General features: G+C 32.1%; 1 protein-coding gene across 1 annotated transcript; it reads right to left on the bottom strand.

Moving 5' to 3' along the window:
- Positions 1–928: 928 nt before the first annotated feature.
- LOC120072686 (Chaperone DnaJ-domain superfamily protein) lies at positions 929–4,305 on the bottom strand. The gene is made up of 3 exons (XM_039025134.2): positions 3,617–4,305; positions 2,135–2,204; positions 929–1,215 (listed from the first exon to the last, which is right to left on the bottom strand). The coding sequence occupies exons 1-3, from the start codon at positions 4,042–4,044 to the stop codon at positions 1,156–1,158; spliced, it is 558 nt and encodes a 185-aa protein (XP_038881062.1). The 5' UTR covers positions 4,045–4,305; the 3' UTR covers positions 929–1,155.
- Between the last annotated feature and the right edge of the window lie 19,630 nt (positions 4,306–23,935).

Raw genomic sequence — 23,935 nt, 5'->3', positions numbered from 1 at the left:
AATAATAATAATAATAATAATAATAATTCAATAGGTAAAAATAGTATCTATAAGCTTTAATTCTAAACAACCAAATAGTTACCAAACATACCTAAATTATCACATTGATCAAACATTTTCACCACAATCTAGAATTATTAGCAGAAAATATGTCACATCAGTTTATTATATAATCTACGAGAGAAGACTGCTATGAAGCACAGACACAGATACGATTACACGATATGAATACGATCGGATATGGAAATTCGTCAATTTCTAAAAAACTAAGATGCGGATACATCTAAAGATACGTTATTTTTTATATATTTTTTAATATATATATATTTCTAAAAAACGAGGATACTGATACATTGAAGATACGTTTTTTTTTTCTTAATAAAATCTATGATATAGATAAATTTAGCATACACGTTAATAACAATAATACAAACACTTAAATACAATACAAAAATATATCTAAGATATTAAAAACAATAGTTAATGAAATGCAATAGAAAAGTGACTCATATTACAAAGAAGAAAAAGAATATTAGAGGGAGAAGTATGAAGATAAACGAAGAACTTTTTCATTGAATTGTTGAAGATATCCAAATGATTTATATTTTGGTGGACTTTGTGAGGACTCAAATGTGAAGATGAAGATTAGATGATTCTAAGTTTGATCTTTTATTTATTTATTTTCTTTTAGTTTTGGACTCAAGTAATGAATTTTTTAAATAGGTTGCCTAATTTTAGATTGAGAAAGATTAAATGAGTCGTTACTTGTATTTTTTTATTTGAAAAAAGATATGCGTAGAAATAGATACATCAAATTGCGTGTCAGATACGTATCTGAGAGTACCGGTATCCGATACGTGTCTAATACGAATTCTTTGCCTCACATGAAGTATCTTTGCTTCATAACAAGACTGCCTCCACAAGAAAATGCAGAACACTTAACAAAATTTGTATATAATCAATCAATGTATATTCACATAAAGGAGGGGTAAGAAAAAAGAGAGCATATATTACATTTCAATCAGCTATTTAATTCCTTGTATAGTCCAGTCAGTTTCAACTTCACTTGTGTGGAATGCCAACTCTACAGGAAGAGGACATGAAAACACAATCTGGTCTGCTGGTAGGACAAATGAATCCAAATGCAAACCCCTTTTAAGCATCTTCATGTGTTTTGGCTTTATTGATTGATTCCATGGCTTCTTCAAATGATTTCTGTATACAAAACAAACTCTCCCAGTCACAATCTTGACCATTCAATTGACTCGCCATCGTCAGACTCAGAATAGATGGAAACAGTCAAGTTACTCGGTTCGTAAAATCTGGAAATCGTACACTTTAATTTTCTAAGTAATTTAAAACACCTATATGATTTCAAATCTACACAGCACATGTTTATGCTTATTATATTTTGGGTTCATATGCTTTCAAATATTATGTTTAGTCCATGAACCATCATTGGCATTAATTTTACCTCACTTTCCAAATGAATTTAGATTTTCGTTATATGACCAACAGAAATGAATGATAAAAACTAGTCTTTTATGCAAAGTTTAAAGAATAAAATAGAACATTTGACACCATAAGGACCAACACAAGATAAGTCGGAGAACTCCCAACCAAAACCAGAAACATGTTTAAGACTATTTATAAGAAAATACATGTAAGGTTTGCAAAGTCTGGAAAAAGACAGGATTTTAAAAAGCCCTCTAAGGCGCGCGCCTAAGCATTTTAAGGCAAGGCTCATAAAATAAGGAGCGCATTCAGCCACGCCTTTTGTGAAGGCTAGAAAATAGTAATAATTAGGGATCTTCCTTCTTTATTAACTAAATAACAAATTTACCAAACTTAAATGCAAAATTTCTTAGGTTAAGGGTTTTTTTTTTCCACGTTTTCACTCCAATTATGCTTTTTCTACTCTATATAGTACTTTTATATATAGTGTCCCAAAAAAGAAAAAACAAAAACAGTCAGGCTTTTTTTTTTTTTCTTTTTTTCGGCTGAGAAGATTATTGCGTTTTATAGTGCCTTGAGCTTTAAGGAACACTCACAACAATGTTTCATATCCAGAAATGGTGGCATTTTGCTAGGTAAATAGGGAGAGAGGGAGGGAAGAGAACAAATAATTACATACCCCAGAATTATGCATCTTCCACAAAGCCTCCCCACTTGTGTCAATCGCGAACATGCCACCAACTAAAACACTGCACAAAATTTGTAAGAATGATAACTATGTCCCAGTCAAAGAGCCCATAGTCAATAAACTCAAAGCTCAAGATGAACTCAAACTCATATTATTCTCAATGGCATCTGTGATATTAGTCATCAAAACATCAACTAATTTAGGCATGTTTGATAATCATTTTTTTATTAGTTTTTGAAAATCAAGATTATAAACACTATTACTATTTCCACCTATAAGTCTCTTTATTTTGTTTTCCACTCTCGACCTATATTTTATAAAAACCAAACCAAGTTTTGAAAACTAAAAACATTATTTTCAAGAATTTGTTAAAGAGAAGGTGAAAACTAAAATGTAATCAAGGTGAGCCTTAACAACTTGATTATGTAAGAGTGTCCATAGCTGATGTAATGATCCAATTTTTAGCTCCCTCTGATATGTTTCGTTTTAAGTCCCTTTTCTCTCAAGTCAGCAGCAAACCTTTTCCTATTCTCAGATGTCTACTTCGAGCAACTTTCAGATTCAAACGGCAGTAAGAACTGGTATGGAGGAAGCTTATCCAGAGAATAACAAACCCCTCCCCACAAATCAAACGTTCCAATAAATTCTTGCTACCATTGAACCAAATGATCTTCGAATACATAACTTGACAAACGTTTCTGTGTAGGACTTAGTTAAGGTACCATACCAACCAACTACTTAGGGCTGTTTGGGGCCCAACATGAGATGATATATCCCCACATCCTATATCATTTCAAGACCCATTATCCTATCTCACCGATTTTAATTGTTTATGGGTCCATTTTAGGACATCAGAACTCCCCACATTCTATATCATTTCAGTGCCCCAAACAGTCCTTAGAGTGAGTTCGATATGACCATTGGAATGGCTAAAAGTTTTGTTAGCCAATAAAAACATTTTTCAAGGGGGTTAATTATATAGTCAACAGTGATCTGAAGATTCTGCAAACATTAAAAAGAACTACTACTTTTAGATGAAGTCTTGGGCTTGGTACTGCAAATTCCACCAACGTTCATACTAAATTATAATGCAGAACAAGAACACACACCGAAATTTATACGGAGAATAAGGAAATAAAATTAGGAATGAAAAACGCAGAGATGGAGGAGGCACACAGAAATAAACCAAAAACTGTGCCAATCTCACCTGCCAACAATCTGAAATTGGAAAAGTGAACTACATAGTCACATTTGAAAACAGGACTTGGAGAACGGGAACAATGGTGACAAGTATATCCAATCAAGGAATTGGCAAAAGGGATGAAAAATCAAGATTCAAGACAAGAATTCCAGGGTGCAAGGGAATAGGAGGATTTCTCTAGTGAAAGTAAGAGTTGAAGCAATTTGCTACGGGAATTCAAAACATAGATCGTATTGTTAAAGAACAAAAGGGCTAGGGCAGAGAATAAATACCCGGCGAAAGCACAATTGAGAAGAAATGCACGCGTGGTGAGAAAGCGCAGCAGCATATGAAAATTCGTAACCAAGCCATCGGCATTGAAACCAGAGCGAGAGGTAAATCCAGAAGAAGAACCATATCTAGGTCCACTCGCATGGGCATAAGAATTATAAGACGAATAATACTGTTGATTAACAGATGGACCAGAGGCACAACGAGAGCGAATATTGTAATCAGCACGCTTACAATCATCGCCAAGGATCTCATATGCTTCGGAAACCTGCTTGAATCTCAAAGTAGCAGAATCCTTTACTGCTTTGGGTGAATGGGAATGCTTATCAGGGTGAAATTCTTTCGCCAGCTTCCTGAATGCGTCCTTGATTTCTTCCTTCGTGGCGCTTCTGTTCAAGCCTAGCACCTTGTAGTGATCACGAACATCCATGCCCAACGATTCTCTCCGATCAATTGCCGCGGCGGAAGATGAATCCTTCGAGAAATGGAGTTGACGACGATAGGGATGGCTTCTTCACGAGAGGCTGGAATCTAGGGGCTTCCATGGAATCGAATCGAAGCTCTGGCTTCTGAGATGGAATTTGGATTCGCGGCAAAAAGGACTTCGTGGAACCGCCATGACCACTTCTCTTCGCCTTTCTTCCAAGAAATTCAAGGAAGCCCATATTGGGCCGCGCGTCAAATGCGGCCCAAATTAAGATCCAAACTTACAAATTTTGAGACATATTTGAAAGTTTATTTATCTACTTATTAATTAACGAGATAATAACGTATATAAATAATTGAATGTTTTATAATAATTTTTAAAATTTTAAATATATTATCGAAACTTTTAAAATTCAACGATATTTTTTTAATAAAGTACTAATAGTTTTATTCCAAAATCGATACATTGTTGGATTTTGGATTTTTTTTTTATAAAAAAAAAATTAAGAATATTACTGAAATTTTAAAAAATTCAGACTTTTTTTGAAATAACATACAAAGTAGGTTATACATATATAATTTAATTAAAAAAAGTTTAAATCGGTGAAACTAAAACTTCAGGGTCATTATTGATCGCTTACTAGAATATAGATAAAAATGAATTTTTTATTTCCTACTCGTGGATATGTAAGTCTTATTTATTTAGTTTTTCTGTTAAGATAAACAGTTGTAAGATTTGAGATCAAACCATCAATGACTTTTGATGTAGTTGTTGAATATTAAATTTCAATTAATCATGACTACAGACATCATTAATTTTAATTATTTATATAGTAATGACAAATTATATAGAGAGAGCCCGTTACAAAATAACATGTGTTCTTTAATTAAATAAAAAGTATGAAAAATTTGACAGATTAAACAATCTTGCTTGTTTATCGAACAAAATGAGTTAGTCCAATTAAATTATTCTTTATAGTGTTTGACAGGATTTATGGAGAAATTTAATATTTGATGATTTGATGATTTCTCTATAAAAAAAAAAAAAAAAAAAGTAAACTTTAATACTAAGTTTGTTTATCTCTTGATCAGCTTTTGGTTTATTGATCGAGTTGGATTGACCTTTGACTTGTTGATCGTGTTGAATTAACTCATGGTTTGTTGATGGGGTTGGATCAACCTTTGACTTTTTGGGTTTGGATGTTGCCTGATCCTCAAAGCTTCAGAGAAACTATATTCTTTGGAACTTGGATAAGAGATTCAGAATGAGCTTCAACAGAGTTATACTCTTTAAAACTTTAGTTCTTCAAAGTTTGGCGTTATATTTGCAAATCTTTTGAGCTTGAGAGAAGTTATAATATTTAGATCTCTAGAGCTCCAATCTTTGAAACTTTATATTTTCACATAACTTTGGCCTTTAGTTCTTCTAACCTCTCCCCTAAGTGAAGAGGTAAGGTCTTTATTTATAGAGTTTCACGAGTTTTACATGGGCTTGGGCCCAATTGCTCTTGGGCCCAAAAAATTGGGCTTTGCTTGGGCCCAATATCTTCTTTAGCCTAAATTTCCACAAGGAGCTTGAATTGTGTTGGACGTTTGGACTCAAGCGACTTTAATTACTCGCTCGATCCAATTTGTAATTTTCACATTAGACTTGAGTTTTCGTTGTGATGACATGACAACTAGTGATTCGCCCAAATTTTTCATTTAAGAATTGGTTTTACCCAAACCAACTTAACCTGACTTCACTAAAAATAAATTTGTGTTAAATTATAATCTAGCTATGATTCATAAGAGACATAATCCATAATAGTTAAATTCTCAAGAGATTGGGATCTCTTTGCAGATAAAAACTATTTAAAGACTTGAAACCCTTAACATGTGGGAATTAGACATTTGAAACATACAAAATTTCAAGATTTTGATTAATCAATTCTTTAAAAAGATCAATAAGCATATCAGGCAGAAGAATTTATAAAGGGAGTTTTGAATCGTGATATATTTTGATATTTCTTTTTTAAAAAATAACTAGGTGCAATTATCTTTATGTATTTAATTAAATTGTCAAATTATAATATGTCACGTAATAAATTATTCTTACTTCTTTTTAAAAATATTTTAATTATTTGTTTGTGTGCGGTAAGAGTGAGATTCATTGATACGGATAAAAGTATCATAAAAGCTCCATATTAAATATTAAAGTCCGATCCTCTCGATTAACTTGTACAAAGTTTAATTGATTTAGGTCTATATCTCTATCTAGATGTTCGAGAGAAAAAAAAAACACAATTATGAGAAATTTCATGTACTAATTTGATTGAACACTAAATAGTAACGTCACATTCATTAGCATGGGTGTTCATAGGTTGAGTTGGGTTAAATTGAAGTAGTTTTTAGACCCAACCCAATTGTTTGAGTCGTAAATTTCTTCAACCCAACCATGAGATACTAGGTTGGGTTGATTTGGGTTACTTTGGTTATTTATTTAAAATTTTGTTATGAAAATAAGTAAAATGTCAATATGCAAAAATTGTATATAATGCAAATTTTCGCTCCATAGTGCTAAAAACTATTTTTATAAGTTGTTAGAAATAAATTGTCTAAAAAAATGAAATTAAATAAAAAAACAAATATATGTATATATAATTGTATCATATCTAAAAAATCATAAAGTAAATTGATAATCCAATTCAAACTATAAGAGTTGGATTGAGTTATCGGTTTTTTTTGGATTATTGGATTTTTTTTAACACCCGGTTGATTAGTGATTGAGACCTTTGATTCACACGTATGGACAAAAAGAAATAGTAAAAAAATGGGATAAGCAGAGTCGTGGCACGTGCAGTGAGTCAGCTATTATTTTTATAGTAAAAAAGAAGGCACGTGAGAGACAGAGTGACACGTGGCATATTTAATAGGTCTCAACGTTCATGAGGGGGCTGACTCAGACGTAACAGTGCAACATTCATTTTGGCAGAAAAAAGACATCCCTCACTTCCCAACCCAACCACTAAACTACAAAATTACATATCATTTGCCTTTTTTTATAAAGGAAAAAAAAAAAAGTTTTCACTTCATCAATGGTCTCTTTTATCTCTCTCAAGTTTTGATGTTTATATCTATTTAAGAGGCTGTTTAGAGTACTGAAATGATATAGGATATGAGAAGTTCTGATGTTTCTGATTGAGTATGAACGATCGAAGATAATCGAGTATGTTCAAGCACTGAGATGATATACGATATACGGAAGGAAAATGACGGTGAGATACGAAACAAATTCCGAAAATGGACCCACAAATAATTAAAAATCAGTGAGATAGGATAATGAGCCTCTAAACAGTAAGATGATATAAGATGTAGGGATATACCATCTCATGTTGGGTCTCCAAACAACCCTTAATTGTTGTTTAAAAGTATTTAATAAATAATTGATTTTTCAATTTGTGTCTAGTAAATTCCTAAATTCTAAAAAATTTGAACATTTCTAGGTTAAATTTGTACTTTTGAGAATTTAGTATAAATAGACAAATCTTAATGTTCGGGTACTAAACATGTAATTTCAAAGAAAAAAATATTTAGGGATGTATCACAAGTTTAGTCATTGAATTATGAAATTTTGTGCTTATTTGGTACCAGAACTTTAAAGAATAATCTTTCTGGTCTTTGTTATATTGTTTTTTTTTTTTTTTTTTTTTTTTTTTTTTTTTTTAAAAAAAAAAACTTTCAAGGGGTCTTTTATAGTCTTTAAACTTTGATGAAGAATAATTATTTTGCTCATGACTCCTTTTGTATTATTTCCTATCTAATTTTCATTCATCAAGAGTATCTCAAATTTGTATGACTTGAAATTGTAATTATATTAACATGTTAGTACATATACCTAGAGTTATATAATTAAATTGTCAAAAAAAAAAGATAGAGGTAAAAATAAAAATTAAAAAAATATTTTAAAAAAATCTATTATGATTAACATCTCTTTCTTGCTTCTAGTTTTACCGCATGTGGTGGGAAAGATAATTATTATTATTATTATTATTATTATATATATATATATATAATTATGAGTTCAATGATACGTGTGTTTGAAGTTTCGAACATTTGAAATTTTGATTGAATATTCATCATCTAAAATGTTATGAGGTTAAACTTCACTTCAAGCTCTATATTTATGATTTTATATTAAAAAAAAAAAAAGAAAGAAGAATTAAAAAAAAAAAAAGACCAGATGAATATTTTAAATTTTAATTATCAAATTTAAAAAACTCCATGTGTACCATGCTCAAAGGGACCTTTAATATTAATATTGTTGTTTTCAAAATTTATTAGAGAAATATTGTTGTTTTGGGAGTTCGAGGCTAGAAATCGAGGGTTGAGGATTCGATTAATGTAGAGGTCAAAAGTTGAGAACTCGACAAACAAAGAAAAACTTGGAAATAATATGTATATTAGGGTTGTCGAGGGTTGAAGTTTTGACATACATAAGTCGAAACTTCAACCCTCGACAAGGAAGATAAGTGGGTGAAGCTAATTTTGTGATGAGGATCTCGCTTTAGAAGGAAATCTCGCTAATTTTGTGATGGGGGATCTCGCTATAGAAGAGAATCTCGCTAGAAATGTGGGCCGAATCTCGTGAGCATCGCTAGGAAGACAATTTGTTAAAGAAATGCTTGAGGATCTCGCTCATAATTGTCTTCACTTTATTTACTTTCCATAGAAATATATATATATATACATGACCAATGAGAAAAAAAAAACATTAATAATCATTAATGAAAAAATAAAAACAATAACAGAATTTTGAATTGTAAGAGAGAGTGAGATTCTGAGCGAGATTGTGAGAGAAAGCGAGATTCTAAGAGAGAGCGAGATTGTAAGAGAGAGTGAGATTGAGAGAGCGAGACTATGAGAGAGAGCGAGATTGTAAGAAAGAGTGAGATTGTGAGCGAGAGCGAGATTGTAAGAGAGAGTGAGATTGTGAGCGAGAGCGAGATTGAGTTTAATTTGTTGTTATTTTAATTTGAAAAGTTTAATTTGTTGTTATTTTTAAATATAATTATAAAAAGTTTAATTTATTATTATGTTTAAAAATAGTTATAAGAAGTTTAACTTATTGTTATGTTTAAAAAGTTGATGTTCATAAAACTTAAAAAGTTTATGTTTATAAACTAAAAAATTTAATATTTTTGAATATACTTCTTATAAAAGGTATAATACAAAAAATTGATGTTTGTCTTTTTTTTTTTTTTTTTTTTTAGAAAATGGCACGCAAATTCTTGGGATTTTTGTTGTTTACAAATGGTAATATGATTAATACAAAAAAGTTGTACATTATTATTTTAATTAACTTATACATTATTCTTCTAATTAAGTTGTACATTATTCTTCTATTTGAGAAATAAAAATTTTTTTTTAATTAAGAAACATATTATATATATATATATATATATATATATATATATATATATATATATTTTCAGATCATGGCTTTAAACCCAGGACCTGTTGATCCCGATGTTTTGTACGACCAGTCCATTCATCGATCATCTGTGTTGTATGGTGAGATCGTACTACTGGAGAAATATCATGCAGGCGTCGAGAGGCAGTTCTCCAGTGCATATCCCGCTCCACCCTCGACTGCTACTACTACTGCGCACAGGATTCTATGGGTTTGCCAAATTAAGATTTATTCAGTTGGACTGGCATTTGATCGCACCTTTGGTTGAGAGATGGAGGCCCGAGACACATACATTTCATATGTCTGTTAGAGAGTGCACTATCACTCTACAAGACATAGCAGTGTTGTTGGGGTTACCTGTTGATGGTGAGCCGGTCACTGAAGTGATGTACAATGACTGGTTAGAAGTTTGTCGACTGTACCTCGGTGTGACCCCACCTGCCGACAAGATTAAAAGATCAAGGTTAAGTTTAATATGGCTAGGAACACAATTTTGTAAGCTCATAGATGATGCAGATGAGGAAACCGTCATAAGATATGCGTGAGCATATATACTACAAATGATGGGTGGAAGTCTGTTTTCAGATAAATCAAGTCATTTTGTTCACTTGATGTTCCTGCCACTGTTAGCTAAACTCCATGATGCGGGGTGGTATTCGTGGGGTGGAGCATGCTTGGCATGGTTGTATAGACAACTATGCAAAGCAACAAGACCTGAGGTTCGAGAGATAGTTGGGCCTCTCATACTTTTGCAACTATGGACTTGGGAGCGATTTCCAACAATGACTCCACAACTACAACATGTTAATGACACTCAGTTAGTTGGACGAGTCTACGGTTCTTGGTATGTTGTTTTAATTCAGTTTAATTTGTATATCATTGTTCTGGTTAATTTAAATTCTAAATTGTCAATTTAAAAATTTAGGTGGAGAGACAGATTTTGTGTGACTAGAACAGCCACACATGTAGTCAGCCAATATAGATATATGTTTGATCTGCTTCAACCTGAACAGGTACATTACACCGAACCTAATTGATTATTTTATACACATTTTTATTGTATTTGTCTTTAATATTATCTAATATAATATTTTGTGTTTCAGGTTATTTGGGAGCCGTACAAAATTATTATGCATACTTTGCTTAATTTTTGTACGAATGATTAGAACATATGGCGGACGATGAGTCCTCTCATATGTTTTCACATTGGTAAGTGACATCTTCCTGACAGGGTGATGAGACAATTCGGTTTTTAGCAGAATGTCCCATTGCCTTATAATACTGAACCTGTACTGCATGATATTGACCTAAGGACTGTCCGAAAAAGTTGCACATTTGGTAGTGCGATGACACTATTGTGTAAGGTTTATTGCAGTGGGGTTTCTCTTGAACAGTTTGACATAGATGTCACTCCAAAATATATTCATTGGTATAATAATATCACAAGGCGCTACGTCACTCGTCCGGGAGCAGCTGTGGGTCATCTGGTAAATGAATATTATCTAATTATTTTTAATTTAAATTTATTTTAAATATTGTCTAATTGTTTTATAATTTACAGAGATCGAACAACCGTAGACTCCGTGAGGTTGCGAATGATCCGAATCAGGTTCTTGCTATATGTAGTGATAACCAAAGCTATATGGAGGAAATTCACTATATGTACGATATATCTATGGTTCCTCCACCAACTCCTAGACGTAGAGGACCTGTTTGGGAAGAGGATGAGTATGATGAGGTTGCACATAATGTGGAAGAGTTGCCCCTATGATGTAGACACAGAGTCAAACTGATTATGTTAGTCCAATGGTGATGATGCCAACATTTGGTTCATGACATTATGACTCAGAGGCTGGTCCTTCGTCTTCATAAGTGCATGGACGTGGTCGGGGTCGTGGAGAGCATAATGAATATTTATATTATGAAATGCTTGCAGAGGTACCAGAGCAACATCAAGAAGAACTCGAGCAACCTCAAGTTCGAAGTCGACGACGACAACCAGCTCGAAATCGACGACGTCCGCCTTGTGGAACACATTGATTTTTGTAATTATTTTTATATAAATGAGATATTTAATTTACATTTTTTTTATTTTTATGAAATATTATTTTTTATATATTATGAATAGTAATTATTTTGATATAGAAGCTTTTAAATGTCATTGACATAAATAATAACATCAGATAGTCTAAATCTAAAAAGTTAGTAAAAAAAACTTCAATATTCAAATTTACATATTTTAAATAATAATTTGGGGACATAATAAATCAAATCAACACTCAAAACCTTCACATGCAAGTCTATAAATAAGACTGCATTATTGATATAAATAACAGAAGTTTTAATCACAGTAGTGAGGTCGATAGTTTAAAAGATTTTACAAGATATAAATAACAGAAGTTTTAATCAGGTCGATAGTTTAAAAGATTTTACAATAATGATCTTGGATTCCTTTTGTACATTTGGTACCAAGATTTTGATGGAGTTTTTTTTTTTTTTTTTTTTTTTTTTTTTTTTTTTTAAATTATTATTAATAATAAAATATTTTTAGAAAATGTTTTTATAAAATGATTTTTTTTTAAAAAAAAAAAGAGAGAAAGGAAGAAAGAAAGAAAGAAAGTGGAATGTGTAATAATTAAAAAAAGAAAAAAAGGGAAATTTGTACGGATATCTCGCTCTCGCTCAAAATCTCGATCTCGCTCTCAAGATCTCGATCTCGCTCAAACTCTAGCTCTCTATTTCTAACACATCAAATAATTATGAATGTTATGAGGAAGGTCTCGGGAATGAGGAAGGTCTTTCGTTCTCTCCACATCAAATAATTATGAGGAAGGTCTTCGGAATGATAATTAAACAAACTCAATAATAATGTTAGGGCAAGGTCGAGGGTTCAAAGTTCGACGTACAAATGTAAAACGAAACGGGAAGGCCGAGGGTTCAAAATTCAACCTATCTAGGTCGAATTTTCAACCCTCGACTTATTTAAAAAAAACAACAACAATATTTTTCTAAATAGTTTCTAAAAGGACAATATCCTTTTAATTTTCCCTGCTCAAAGCATCAACACAATCCAACATTAATCCAATTTGTCTTATACTGTTTTAGGATTTTTTTTAAAAAAAAATGGCACTCTTTTTAAAATATTTGATTCTTATACTCTAAGTTTCATTCAATTTTAGTTCTTATATTTCAATAAATCTAAAAAAGCCAATGATGCTCGTTAACATTTTTTTAAAAAATTATTAACATTCTTTTTATAAATTTTAAAAATATATTTACATAATATTTTTTACATTAAAATTATTTTAAAATAACTAGATTTAAGATTTGACGAAAATATGTAAATTACATTTGAACCATTAAAAAGAATTACTATGAAAATAAAATAAGACCAAAATATAGAACAAAATAGTATTTTAACCATTTGAATAATTAATTATTTTTAGGAAATCAACCCTTTTATTTCTTTTTTTTAAAAAACCCTTTTATTTTAATGTAAGAAAACATCTGACAAAAATCTTCCTGTTATCAAAATAAAACAACTATATATATATTATATGTTATGATTAAAAAAATAAAGATTCCTTTTTTCGAGCAGTGTTTGTGTATGATTCTGTTTGCAGATTTGGTTTTAACTTTTAATGAACTTTATATTTATTTTATTTAAACGCATCTAAATTTAGAGAAAGCCAAGGAAGGAAGTTAGACTAATAAATTTTTTAATAATTAATTCACCTACCTCCCTTAACTTATTTATTCATTGTTGTCGCATTAACTTTCAATTGACACGTCCAGATTTTACATTACTATGGATTTGATATCGACATGGAATCTTTTATTGTATCGTAGAAAATTTCATAAAGCATGAAAATGTAAGCAACAAAATGTCACTAATATAAATATAATATAAATAATAGACCTTTTAACTTGTTTAAAAATCATAAAAGGTTGATTTACTAATTTAAGCTTTTTCTGAACTTTTTGATTTTATAATTTTTTTTTTTAGAAATACTTATTGAAATCGACATTTTATTGTTTTTTTTTACTTATACTCTATTATTATTATTATTATTTTAAAAAAAGGAACCTACTATATGTTATTGGTAAATAAACAATCAATTATGTAAATATTTGATAAAATTATGATTGTCTATCTTAATTTATTTTCAAATTATATAATTAAAATCATTCACACAATAATTTTTACTCATTATTTATTGTGTCAATTTATATAAATAATGTTATAAAAGATATCATGTACAACTTCTAAATTTTATTCTTATTAGCTATCACGTTAATTTCTATCTTAATTTTAAAGATTAAAATATCAACGTTGATATTAATGCCAAGATTTCAACTATATGAATAGATTGACGGATATCAATACAATATTAGTATCTACAAATATAATTTTTTTTTGTAAGTTACAAAATTTACAAATTTAGGAAAAAATACATTTTTATTCCCTAAGTTTTGATCTAATTTCAATTTGATCCCTAAGTTTCAAAATATTATACATTTAGTCCTTAAGTTTTGAATTTGATTTCAATTTAATCCATAAGTTTCAAAATATTATAATTTTACTCTGACATTTGAGTTTTATTTCAATTTAGCTCATAGATTTCAGTATTTGCATTTTTAACTTCAATTCTTTTTACTAAATATTCATTTTCCTTCTATACTGTAAATGTACTTTAAGAAATTTAATATAACTAAATGAATTATAATTACTTAAGTTTCACTATTTTTCATTACTTTTGAAAATAAATTTAAAATTTCACCTCATAGCTATTTTAAATTAATTAATAAAAATTAACGTCAATAACTGAAATTGAGTATTCGATGAAAAATTGAGCTTAAAAATGTAAAATATTGAAATTTTGGGAACCAACTAGAAATAAAACTTAAATCTCAAGGGTAAAATTGTAACATTTTGAAACTTAGAACAAAGTTTAAAAAATTGTAATATTTTGAAACTTAAACAAAGTTAAAATGAATATCAAAACATAAGGACTAAATGAGTAACATTTTGAAACCTGAGAACCAAATAAAAACTAGATCAAGATGTTAGAGATCAAAAAGGTATTTTTTTTGTTAGATTAATGATTAATTTGTTTGTACTTCTAAACAAAGTTATTAATATTGTTATTCATATTCCAATTCAGATTGGGCTAAATAGATGACCTTTTTTTTTAATGTTCTACATGACATTTTTTTTAATGTTCTACAAGCATTTATAAAAGACTAGTTTTAATAACACATGCATTGCACATTGGCTATTACTGTTTATAATGGTAGCATATAAAAATTTTATTTATTCATGTATTTTATCAATTGAACTATTTAAAATTAATTAATTAATTTTTTTTTATTTTATAAAATACGAATTAGATCATTATCGTTACGATATAAAGTACATGGTATAAAATGAATGTGCAAATCAAATTTAAAAATTTTGTGTTTTTTGAAGAAAAAAATTGAATGAATTGTACGATTATTTGCCATATAGTTTGATGTTTATTATTTCAAATATTTAGATTTGCTTTTATACTTATATAGATTTATATACAAGTATACTATGTTTTAGGTCGACACTTGAAAATTAATAAATAATAAATTTAAAATAACTCATAATAAAAGTAATAAAACGGTGACATCCTTAACACAACTTGATATAATATAATAATACTATTAACTTTTCTTTCTCCAACCAATTTTCAGTAGACATTTGACTTAATTAATGGTTCATCGCTAAAAAATGAGTGGTTGGATTTTGGTGGAATATATATTAGAAAATAATCTAAGAGATGCTAAATGGACAAAAACTAAATCTTTCCCCATTTTTTCTCCTCTTGCAAAGTTCTTAAATATAAAAATATATTTGAAACGATATAGTTATCATCCAATCTACTTCATATTGTCTAAAATTCAAAATTTTAGTTGCAAATTTTATGAAAATAGGTTTTTATAATTAAATACAATGCAATGATATAAAATAAATCTAAAAGAATGGATACGAAGTGAAATAAATTGTTTTACCTCATGCAATCTGATTGCATCTCAAATAGATAGCTGCTACTTGAATTGTGAGTGAGATTTTGGTGTTCATGCAGGTGGGAAAATCTCAATTTTAATGGATTTCTCTTAGTTCCATTTTCCTATTACTTTTGAAATTCTTTTTCAAAATTAATATCAAATTTCGGTTTTTAATTCTTTAATTAAACTGAAATTTCATTGATTAATTCAATAATTAATTCTTCAAATAAGATGAATAATTTAATTAATTATATTAATTTAATATCAAATATTAAGTTAATCAAACACTGATTTCACAACCATGAATCCCCATTCATGTAATTAATATTTAAATCACATTTAAATATTATCTAATTTTTTTAAATTATGGTTAATCCAATAATTAAACGTGTAATTATATCGCATATAATTACTAATTCCCTTAATTCGAATTTGAACGTTTAAAATTAAACTCATCACTCTAAAGGTTTATTCCGTTTGTGAGCTAGTAGGGGACCTAATGGACTTACAGATCATGGGCTCCAGCGATCCAAGATTAATCGGTTAAACTCTTTAAATCGAACTAATCAACATTCATTAAGTACCGGGTCACTCCACTTAAAGCCGGTAATTGCACTCTCCTCACTGTAGATATAATTGTGTCCACTCAATATAACAATAATTAGTAAGTCAAGTTTTCACAGGTTGTTCGTAATAACGGCTGGGTCAATAGCTGATTTACTCCCAAGATTACATCTTGTTCCTTAAGTAGCACTGATCCTCTAATGAACAATTTGTTTGAGATCCAATAATCAAATCGAGTCCTTTTTGGGCCTGGGAGAGGGTGGGGCCCTTTGTTCACGATCTGGAATCAGCACTTAAGGGAACAATCTCTCTACTATCCCTAAATGCAGGTATGAGCGAATTCCATCTTGCACCTTATATCCCCAACTATCTACCTGGTCTTACCCCTAAAATAGGAGGTTTATTGAGCCGGTGTTGTTGAGCCAACCCTCACCCATGCAAATTTAAGGATAATCTCAAATAAATAAGAGTTCATAGTTAGCTTAGTATTAAGGTCAAGTTACTTAGGTCATCGCTTTGAAATAGTCAGTCTTAAATAGTAAACAACGTTATAAAGTAAGAGTGACTAATTTTTTGGTTCGATCTTATATAAACTCTTTGCATAGGACGCCCCAACTCGCATGTCTCCACATGAACGGATTAGGATCACTTCGATTTTAGCACTTTACAACAATTGTAACATATACAAAGTGGGTCACATCCAATAGTGTCTTCAGAATAAGGTACCCAACCTTATCCATATACTATAGACCATTTTGACTATTTACTCGAACTTGATCCTGTTGGGATTGGTGTCCTAATTCTCTCATAGCCTCGTAGTTTGTAAACATTGTACACATTGTTATCAATAAAATAAGAGTTATTTTATTTGCATTTACTCATATCCAATAAACAAAGTTCCGTGGTTATTGTATGTAAACTTAAGCATGTATATGAGATATACAAGTGGATCATGCCTTAAGTAATAACCTAAAAGGTCTGTAGTATACGGATTAAGGAGGGATACCTTATCCTGGTGCACTACGGACATGGCCTGCTTTGTAGAGCTTTACAAGTGTTGTGAACTACTACAGATGGTCTGATCCTGACCGTTCATGTGGAGACATGCGAGCGGGGGTGTCCTATGCAAAGAGTTTGTATAAGACCGGATTACGAGATGATTCGTCTCTTTATATAACGTCGTTAATACTTGAGACTTACTTCTCATTTAAATGACCATAGGTGACATGACCTTAATCCTGAGTGTTTTTGGAACTCCTGTCTTTGAGGGCGGTTCTTTAATTAGTATGGGTGAGAGTGGCCAGATTGCCAACTCAACAAGCCTACCTTTTTGAGGATTTGTCTGATTTAGGAGCCGAGAACTCAGTTACACAAGAAATAATTCACTCCTTCCTCGAAGTAGGGGTAAGTAGATAGATTACTCCTTTAAAGGCTGATTCTAGGTCTGGAACATAGTGACCACATCCTCTCTTTGGAAGAGAAGACTAAGTTATAGTAGAACTATGACTTATGTTCATTAGAGGAATCAGTGGTACTTAAGGAGTTAGATGTAATTATTGAAGGATCTCATATCTAAGAGTTCTATGAGTGCGTTCGGATCGCTCTGATCTCACAGTGACCGAAATACAAATATACATTCAATATACAGTTATGCAAACAAATCTTAATTAATGGCATGCTAATAATTCAAGATAGTCTTCACACTTTGGAACTCCAACGCAGCGAAAAACCTCCACGCGATCTACCAACGCCCAGCGGAAATGTCTACTGTAGTAACACGAATAACACACACGAACACGAGCGCAGTGGGGACGACACCACCATTAAAGAGCCCCGGGTATTTTCGAGTGAAAACCAAAGGGTGGGCTTTAGTGAATTTGGTAGAGGAAGGAGGAAACACAAATCATGTAGGCGATAAGTAAGTGGGAGGGAAAACGATGCTATCGCATAGCAGAAGTGCTTACCATTTAGGAGGATCTACACGATCGTGTAGGATTTACTGAACGATCGTTTAGGAAAAGGTACACGATCGTTTAGTAAAATTGACACACTATACGATTGTTTAGAGAAGCTATCCAATCGTGTAGGAAATAGCGTGCAATCGTTTAGGCGCGCGAAGGATGATCGTTTAGGCGAAGAGTGCTATCGTATAAGCTCTCGATTTTCTTAAGCGATCGTTTACAATTCTCCAACGCGTGCTCTCTAAACCTTTTTTGGGCGATTGACAGACGGACGATTCAAAATGAAAACCTTTTTCATTTTAACTCATCAGTTACAATAACTGATGGATCCCACTAACCCACGTCCAAACGTGATTTTTGGATTAATTATCATATAATTAATCAATATAAACATATTATATTTTTACTCTATAGTTTGATATCACATATCTACTATAGTATTTTCTCCTATTCTTGATATAAATCATATTTATATCTTATTTCTTCTAAATAATTTATCTCGTATATTTAGCCAATTATATCACATATAATTAACCAGTCCAATTATATCATATATAATCGAACTTCCTCTTGTCAATTTGAACATTTCAAATTAACCTAAACAATGGTTCTCGACTTTATCCAAGCTACCCAGGGGACTTAATGGACCTGTGGCTCGAAGCTCCAACGATCCGTGAATAGCTGACTAAACTCTTTAGCCACGAGATCCACCATCCATTATCTGTCAGACATTCCACTAAAGACCAACAACTGAACTCTTCTTACCACAGATATATTTATGTGTCCATTAGATATAACCAATCATGAGTACAATGATCCTTCACAGATGCTCGTAAGTACAGCTAGGCCAATATACCGTTTTTCCCCTGTAATTACATCTCACTCTTTAAGTACCACTGATTCCTCTAATGAATAATACAACATAGTCCAACTATGTGCGAACACCTTTCGGGCCAAGAGAAGGTGTGTGGCGCCACATCGTTCAAGCTCCGGAATCAGCCCTTAATGGAGCTGTCTATCTACTTACCCTTGCCTCGGGGAAGGAGTGAATTCCATCTTGTGTAGCTGAGTTCCCAACTCCCAAATCAGACGAATCCCCAAAATGGTAGGTTTGAATCGCCAAACTGGCCACTTGCATCCATATAAATCAAAGGACCACCCTCAATGGCAGGAGTTCCCAACTCACTCAGGATTGAGGTCATGTTACCTATGTCATCCTAGTGAAGTGGAGTCTCTGTCATGAACGGTGTTATATAACGAGACGTTAACATTTCGTGGTTAGGTCTTATACAAACTCTTTGTATAGGATGCCCCTGCTCGCATGTCCCCAACACGAATGATCAGGATTAGACTATCTGTGACAAGTCACAACACTTGTGACCATTCCACAAAGCGGGCCGCGTCCGTAGCGTTACCAGGATAAGGTTTCCCTCCTATATCTATACTCTACAGACCATTTTGGTTATCACTTAAGACATGATCCACTTGTATGTCACCACATATTTACTTGAGTCACATACAAATAACTAGGGATTTTATGTTTATTAGTTTGTGGTAAAACAAATAAAACAAGTAACTGAGCAAAAAAAAACAAGATGTGAAGTAAATATCATATATTAACAATACAAGCATTCATACAAACTATTTACAAACTATAGGACACGAGACTTTAGGACATCAACCCCAATAATTATAGGGGCAAAATGGTAAATTGGCCCAACTATACTTACGAGTAATTTGTGAAAGGTTATCGCATTGTTGATTAGTTGATATGGACATATAAATATATCTGTAGTGAAGAGAGTGCAACTGTCGGTCTTTAGTGGAGTGTCCGGTAGTTAACGGATGGTGGATCCCGTGCCAAAAGAGTTTAGTCAGTTATTCACGTACTGTTGGAGCTTCAAGCTACAGGTTCATAAGGTCCTTTTGATAGCTCAATGGATTCATGTTGAGAATCAGTTCTTGGGTTGATTTGAAATGTTCAAATTAACAAGAGGAAATTCAATTATATATATTATAATTGGTGTGATGTATAAGATACATCCAGTGGATGATTAATGTAAATATGATTTACATTAAATACCATAAAATAGAAAAAGAACTATGGTTTGTATGTTTCATGAGATGAAATATTAAAACTATAGGTTATAAATATAATATGGTAAGTTAGTTGTCATATTTATTTATAATAATATTAATTATTTGATAATTAATTCTTTTTCTCTAATAACCAATTGAGTGAGAGGTTATTGGTGGTTTATGGTAACCGTGAGATAAAAGGAAAAATGTTTTTTCTAATTTAGAGAGTTTCTACTTTCAGAAAGGAATTCACGGATTAAGCTATCAAGTGAAAGTTTCACTAAGCGATAGCTATAGAGAGACTAAACGATCGTGGAGTTTGATTATGCGATAGTTCATCAGCTGATCGTAGTTAAACGATCGCGTGGCTTTGTCTATACGATAGGTTGCCATTTACTACACGATTAAGCACATCGTCTGTACGATATACTGTGTCATCTCCCACTTGCTCGACCGTTTACACGATTGTGGTCCTCCAGTATCTTCCTTTAACCAAGGTCATAAAAAGCCCACAACTTCTAGATTCTCATACTGAGAATACCAAGGTAACCATTGTGGTGGTGTCCTCACTCACTTTGTAAATCGAGCGTGACTTGATTGGTTCGTGGAGGCCGTTCGTTGGGTTCGTGATCGTTGTGTTTGAGGAGCTTTTGGCTGTTTATGTTGATCGTGTTGTTTCAGTCGTTGCGTTCGTGTGCTGTGCTGTGAACGCTTGTGGATTGATCGAAGGAGTTTGAAGAATGGTTCTTCAAAGGTACGCATACTCTATCCCTTGATTCTCTTAGTAAGCTTATTGTAATTTCGTTTTGTGCATGGCCAGTTAGTTTGCGTTCATGTACTGTAATTGTTTATGTTCAATTTCGAATGGAATTTGGAATGATCCTTCCGCTGCTCATGGCAATCCTCATGCTTGATTTTCTTCAGATCCACTCTTATGTCTCCAGATAAAGTTCAAGTACTCATGTAATAGCCATGGATCTCTAATTTATTGAATTTATTTCTAAATTGAAATGAGCAATTCATACATTCAATAACAAATTTATTGAATGCAACTTCAATAATATCTATATTGATTACCATAATAAGTTTATTGTTTACAAACCATGAGTTTTAGAGCATAAAATCCAACACCAACAATGAGCTGACTCCTACTAGACACAACTCCTATGTGAATGACTGTGTAGCTTGCAAATGTGGTTGCCAGCTCTGCCAAACAACGATATGATTCCTGCTAGGCACAACTAATATTAGATGAACTTGGAACTGGTGTGCATTCCAAGCCTCTATCATATTGTAAGACTTCTTGATCCGACCTTAAAGATGAGGAAGATATGCCATCAAGCTTTGAAGATGGGGCAGATACGCCATCAAGCTTTTGAGCGGAGCTGGGCGGACCAGAGTTGTTCTCGTGCATGAGGCAAAACAAACTTGATCTCGCATATGAGGCGGGGTCACACCAACAATTTTGAAGAATAAGTGAAGCTGCACCAAAATTTTGGAGAAGGAACGATGCTGCACCAACATTTTTGGGGAGGAAGCAAAGTTGTACCAACATTTTGGAGAATGAGAAAAATTGCACCAACATTTTGGAGAATGAAGGAAACTGCACCAAAATTTTAAAGAGGGAGTGAAACACCCAAACTTGACTTCAAAGAGGAAGTGGTGAAGCCTCCGAATTTGAAGATGGAAGAGCATCGATGAAGCTGAAGAGGCATTGACGAAGCCTATGAATTTGAAGATGGAAGAGCCTCGACGAATCTTTTGAACTTAAAGATGGAGGAGCATTGACGGAGCCTCTGAACTTGAAAATGGAGGAGTATCGATGAAGCCTCTGAATTTGAAGATGGAGGAACACTGACGAAACCTTTGAACTTAAAGACGAAGGGGTATCGACGAAACCTCTAAACTTGAAAATGGAGGAGCATCGAAGAAGTCTCTGAACTTGAAGATGGAAGAGCATCGACGGCGCCTCTGAACTTGAAGATGGAGGAGCATCGTCGAAACATCTGAACTTGAAGATGGAAGAGCATCAACGAAGCCTCTAAACTTGAAGATGAAGGAGCATCGACAGAGTCTCTGAACTTGAAGATGGAGGAGCATCGACGGAGCCTCTGAACTTGAAGATGGAGGAGCATCGATGAAATCTCTGAACTTGAATATAAAATATAACATAAACCATTTAATATATATTTATATGATAATCATCTTATCATATAATATGTATTAAACTATATGTTATATGAAATATAACATATAACCTATAGTTTAATATTGAATAAAATACAATATAACCTATATTTTTCATTCTCTCATTAATGCACGGTATTTAATATAAATCCCATTTATATTAAAATTAATTATATGAATCCGATTCACATAATTAATATTTGAATTACATTCAAATGTTTATTTTCTCTCCAATAAAATTTATATTATAATGTATCAAATACATTATAGTAATTATATCATATATAAGTAAATTAAATTAATTATATCATATATAATTAATTTCCTCATTTAATTTTGAACAATTCAAATTAATCCAAAATTGATTCTCACTAAATCCCCGTTGAGCTATAGAGGGGGCCTCGTGGACCTATAGATTGAAGCCTCAATGGTACTTGGATAATTAATTAAACTCTTTAATTAAATTACCTAATATCCATTAACTGTCGGTCACTCTACTAAAGACCGAAAACTGCACTCTTTGCACTACATATATATTTCTATGTCTATTGGATATAACTAATCAACAGTGCAATGACCTTTCACAAATTGTCATAAGTACAGTTGGGCCAAAATTACCGTTTTTCCTTTGTAGTTACATTTAACTTCTCAAGTACCACTGATCCCTCTAATGAATAATAAGTCATAGTCCAACTATGACCAAACCCATCTCAAGTCAAGAGAGGTTGTGACGCCACATTGCTCAAGCCCCAGAATCAGCCCTTAAGGGAGAAATTTATCTACTTACCCCGACATCAGATAATGAGTGAATTCCGTCTTGTGTAGCTGTGTTCCCAGCTCCCCAATCAGATGGTAGGCATATTGAATCGGCGATCTGATCACTCTCACCTATGCAAATAAAAGAATTGCCTTCATAGGCATGAGTTCACAACTCACTCAAGATTCAGGTCATGCTACCTATGGTCATCCTGGTAAAATGTAAGTCTCAATTAACGGCATTATATAATAAGACTAATCATTTCGTGGTCCGGTCTGATACAAATTCTTTGTATAGGATACCCTCTTTCACATGTCTCCATATGAATGATCAAGATCGGATCATTTGTAGCACTTTACAACACTTGTAACATCTACAAAGCGGACTGCATCCGTAGTGTCACCAGGATAAGGTACTCAGCCTTATCCATCAACTATAGACTATTTAGGTTATCATTTAAACACGATCCATCCATATGTCTCTACATATATGTTTAAATTACATAAAATAATCTAGGATCTTCATTTATTGGATTGAGTGTATGTTCATAAAATAACAACTATTTTATTAATAACAATTTATTTATATAGAGTTTACAAATTACGAGAATACAAGAGAGATTTAGAACACCAATCTCAACAAGATAAACATCTTTAATTTGTTATGTAACAATACACGTAGGGTGATTGTGGTACCCTTTTTCATGGACTGAATTTAAATTTCTTTAAGTTGCCTATGTACCCTTGAAGAAAGAGATCAAGTTAGGACGTAGTTCAGAAGAAATATTTTTTTTCTACCTTTTTTTCCCTTTTGCCTGGACTGAACTTAAAGTTTCTTTCAAGCTGCCTACATACCCTTT

The sequence above is a fragment of the Benincasa hispida genome, chromosome 3 (genome assembly GCF_027475165.1).
Source record: "Benincasa hispida cultivar pf3 chromosome 3, pf3_genome.v1.1, whole genome shotgun sequence".
In the NCBI taxonomy this organism is placed as follows: domain Eukaryota; kingdom Viridiplantae; phylum Streptophyta; class Magnoliopsida; order Cucurbitales; family Cucurbitaceae; genus Benincasa; species Benincasa hispida.
The sequence above is the reverse complement of the archived record's forward strand: the minus strand, read 5'-3'. Positions and strand labels throughout refer to the sequence as shown.

Coding starts and splice junctions, on each gene's coding strand:
- LOC120072686 (XM_039025134.2), bottom strand. CDS start 4,044: ATGGATGTTCGTGATCACTACAAGGTGCTAGGCTTGAACAGAAGCGCC. Junction 2,205..3,616: donor CTCAATTGTGCTTTCGCCGG/GTATTTATTCTC, acceptor AATTTTGTGCAG/TGTTTTAGTTGGTGGCATGT. Junction 1,216..2,134: donor GGAAGATGCATAATTCTGGG/GTATGTAATTAT, acceptor TTTTGTATACAG/AAATCATTTGAAGAAGCCAT.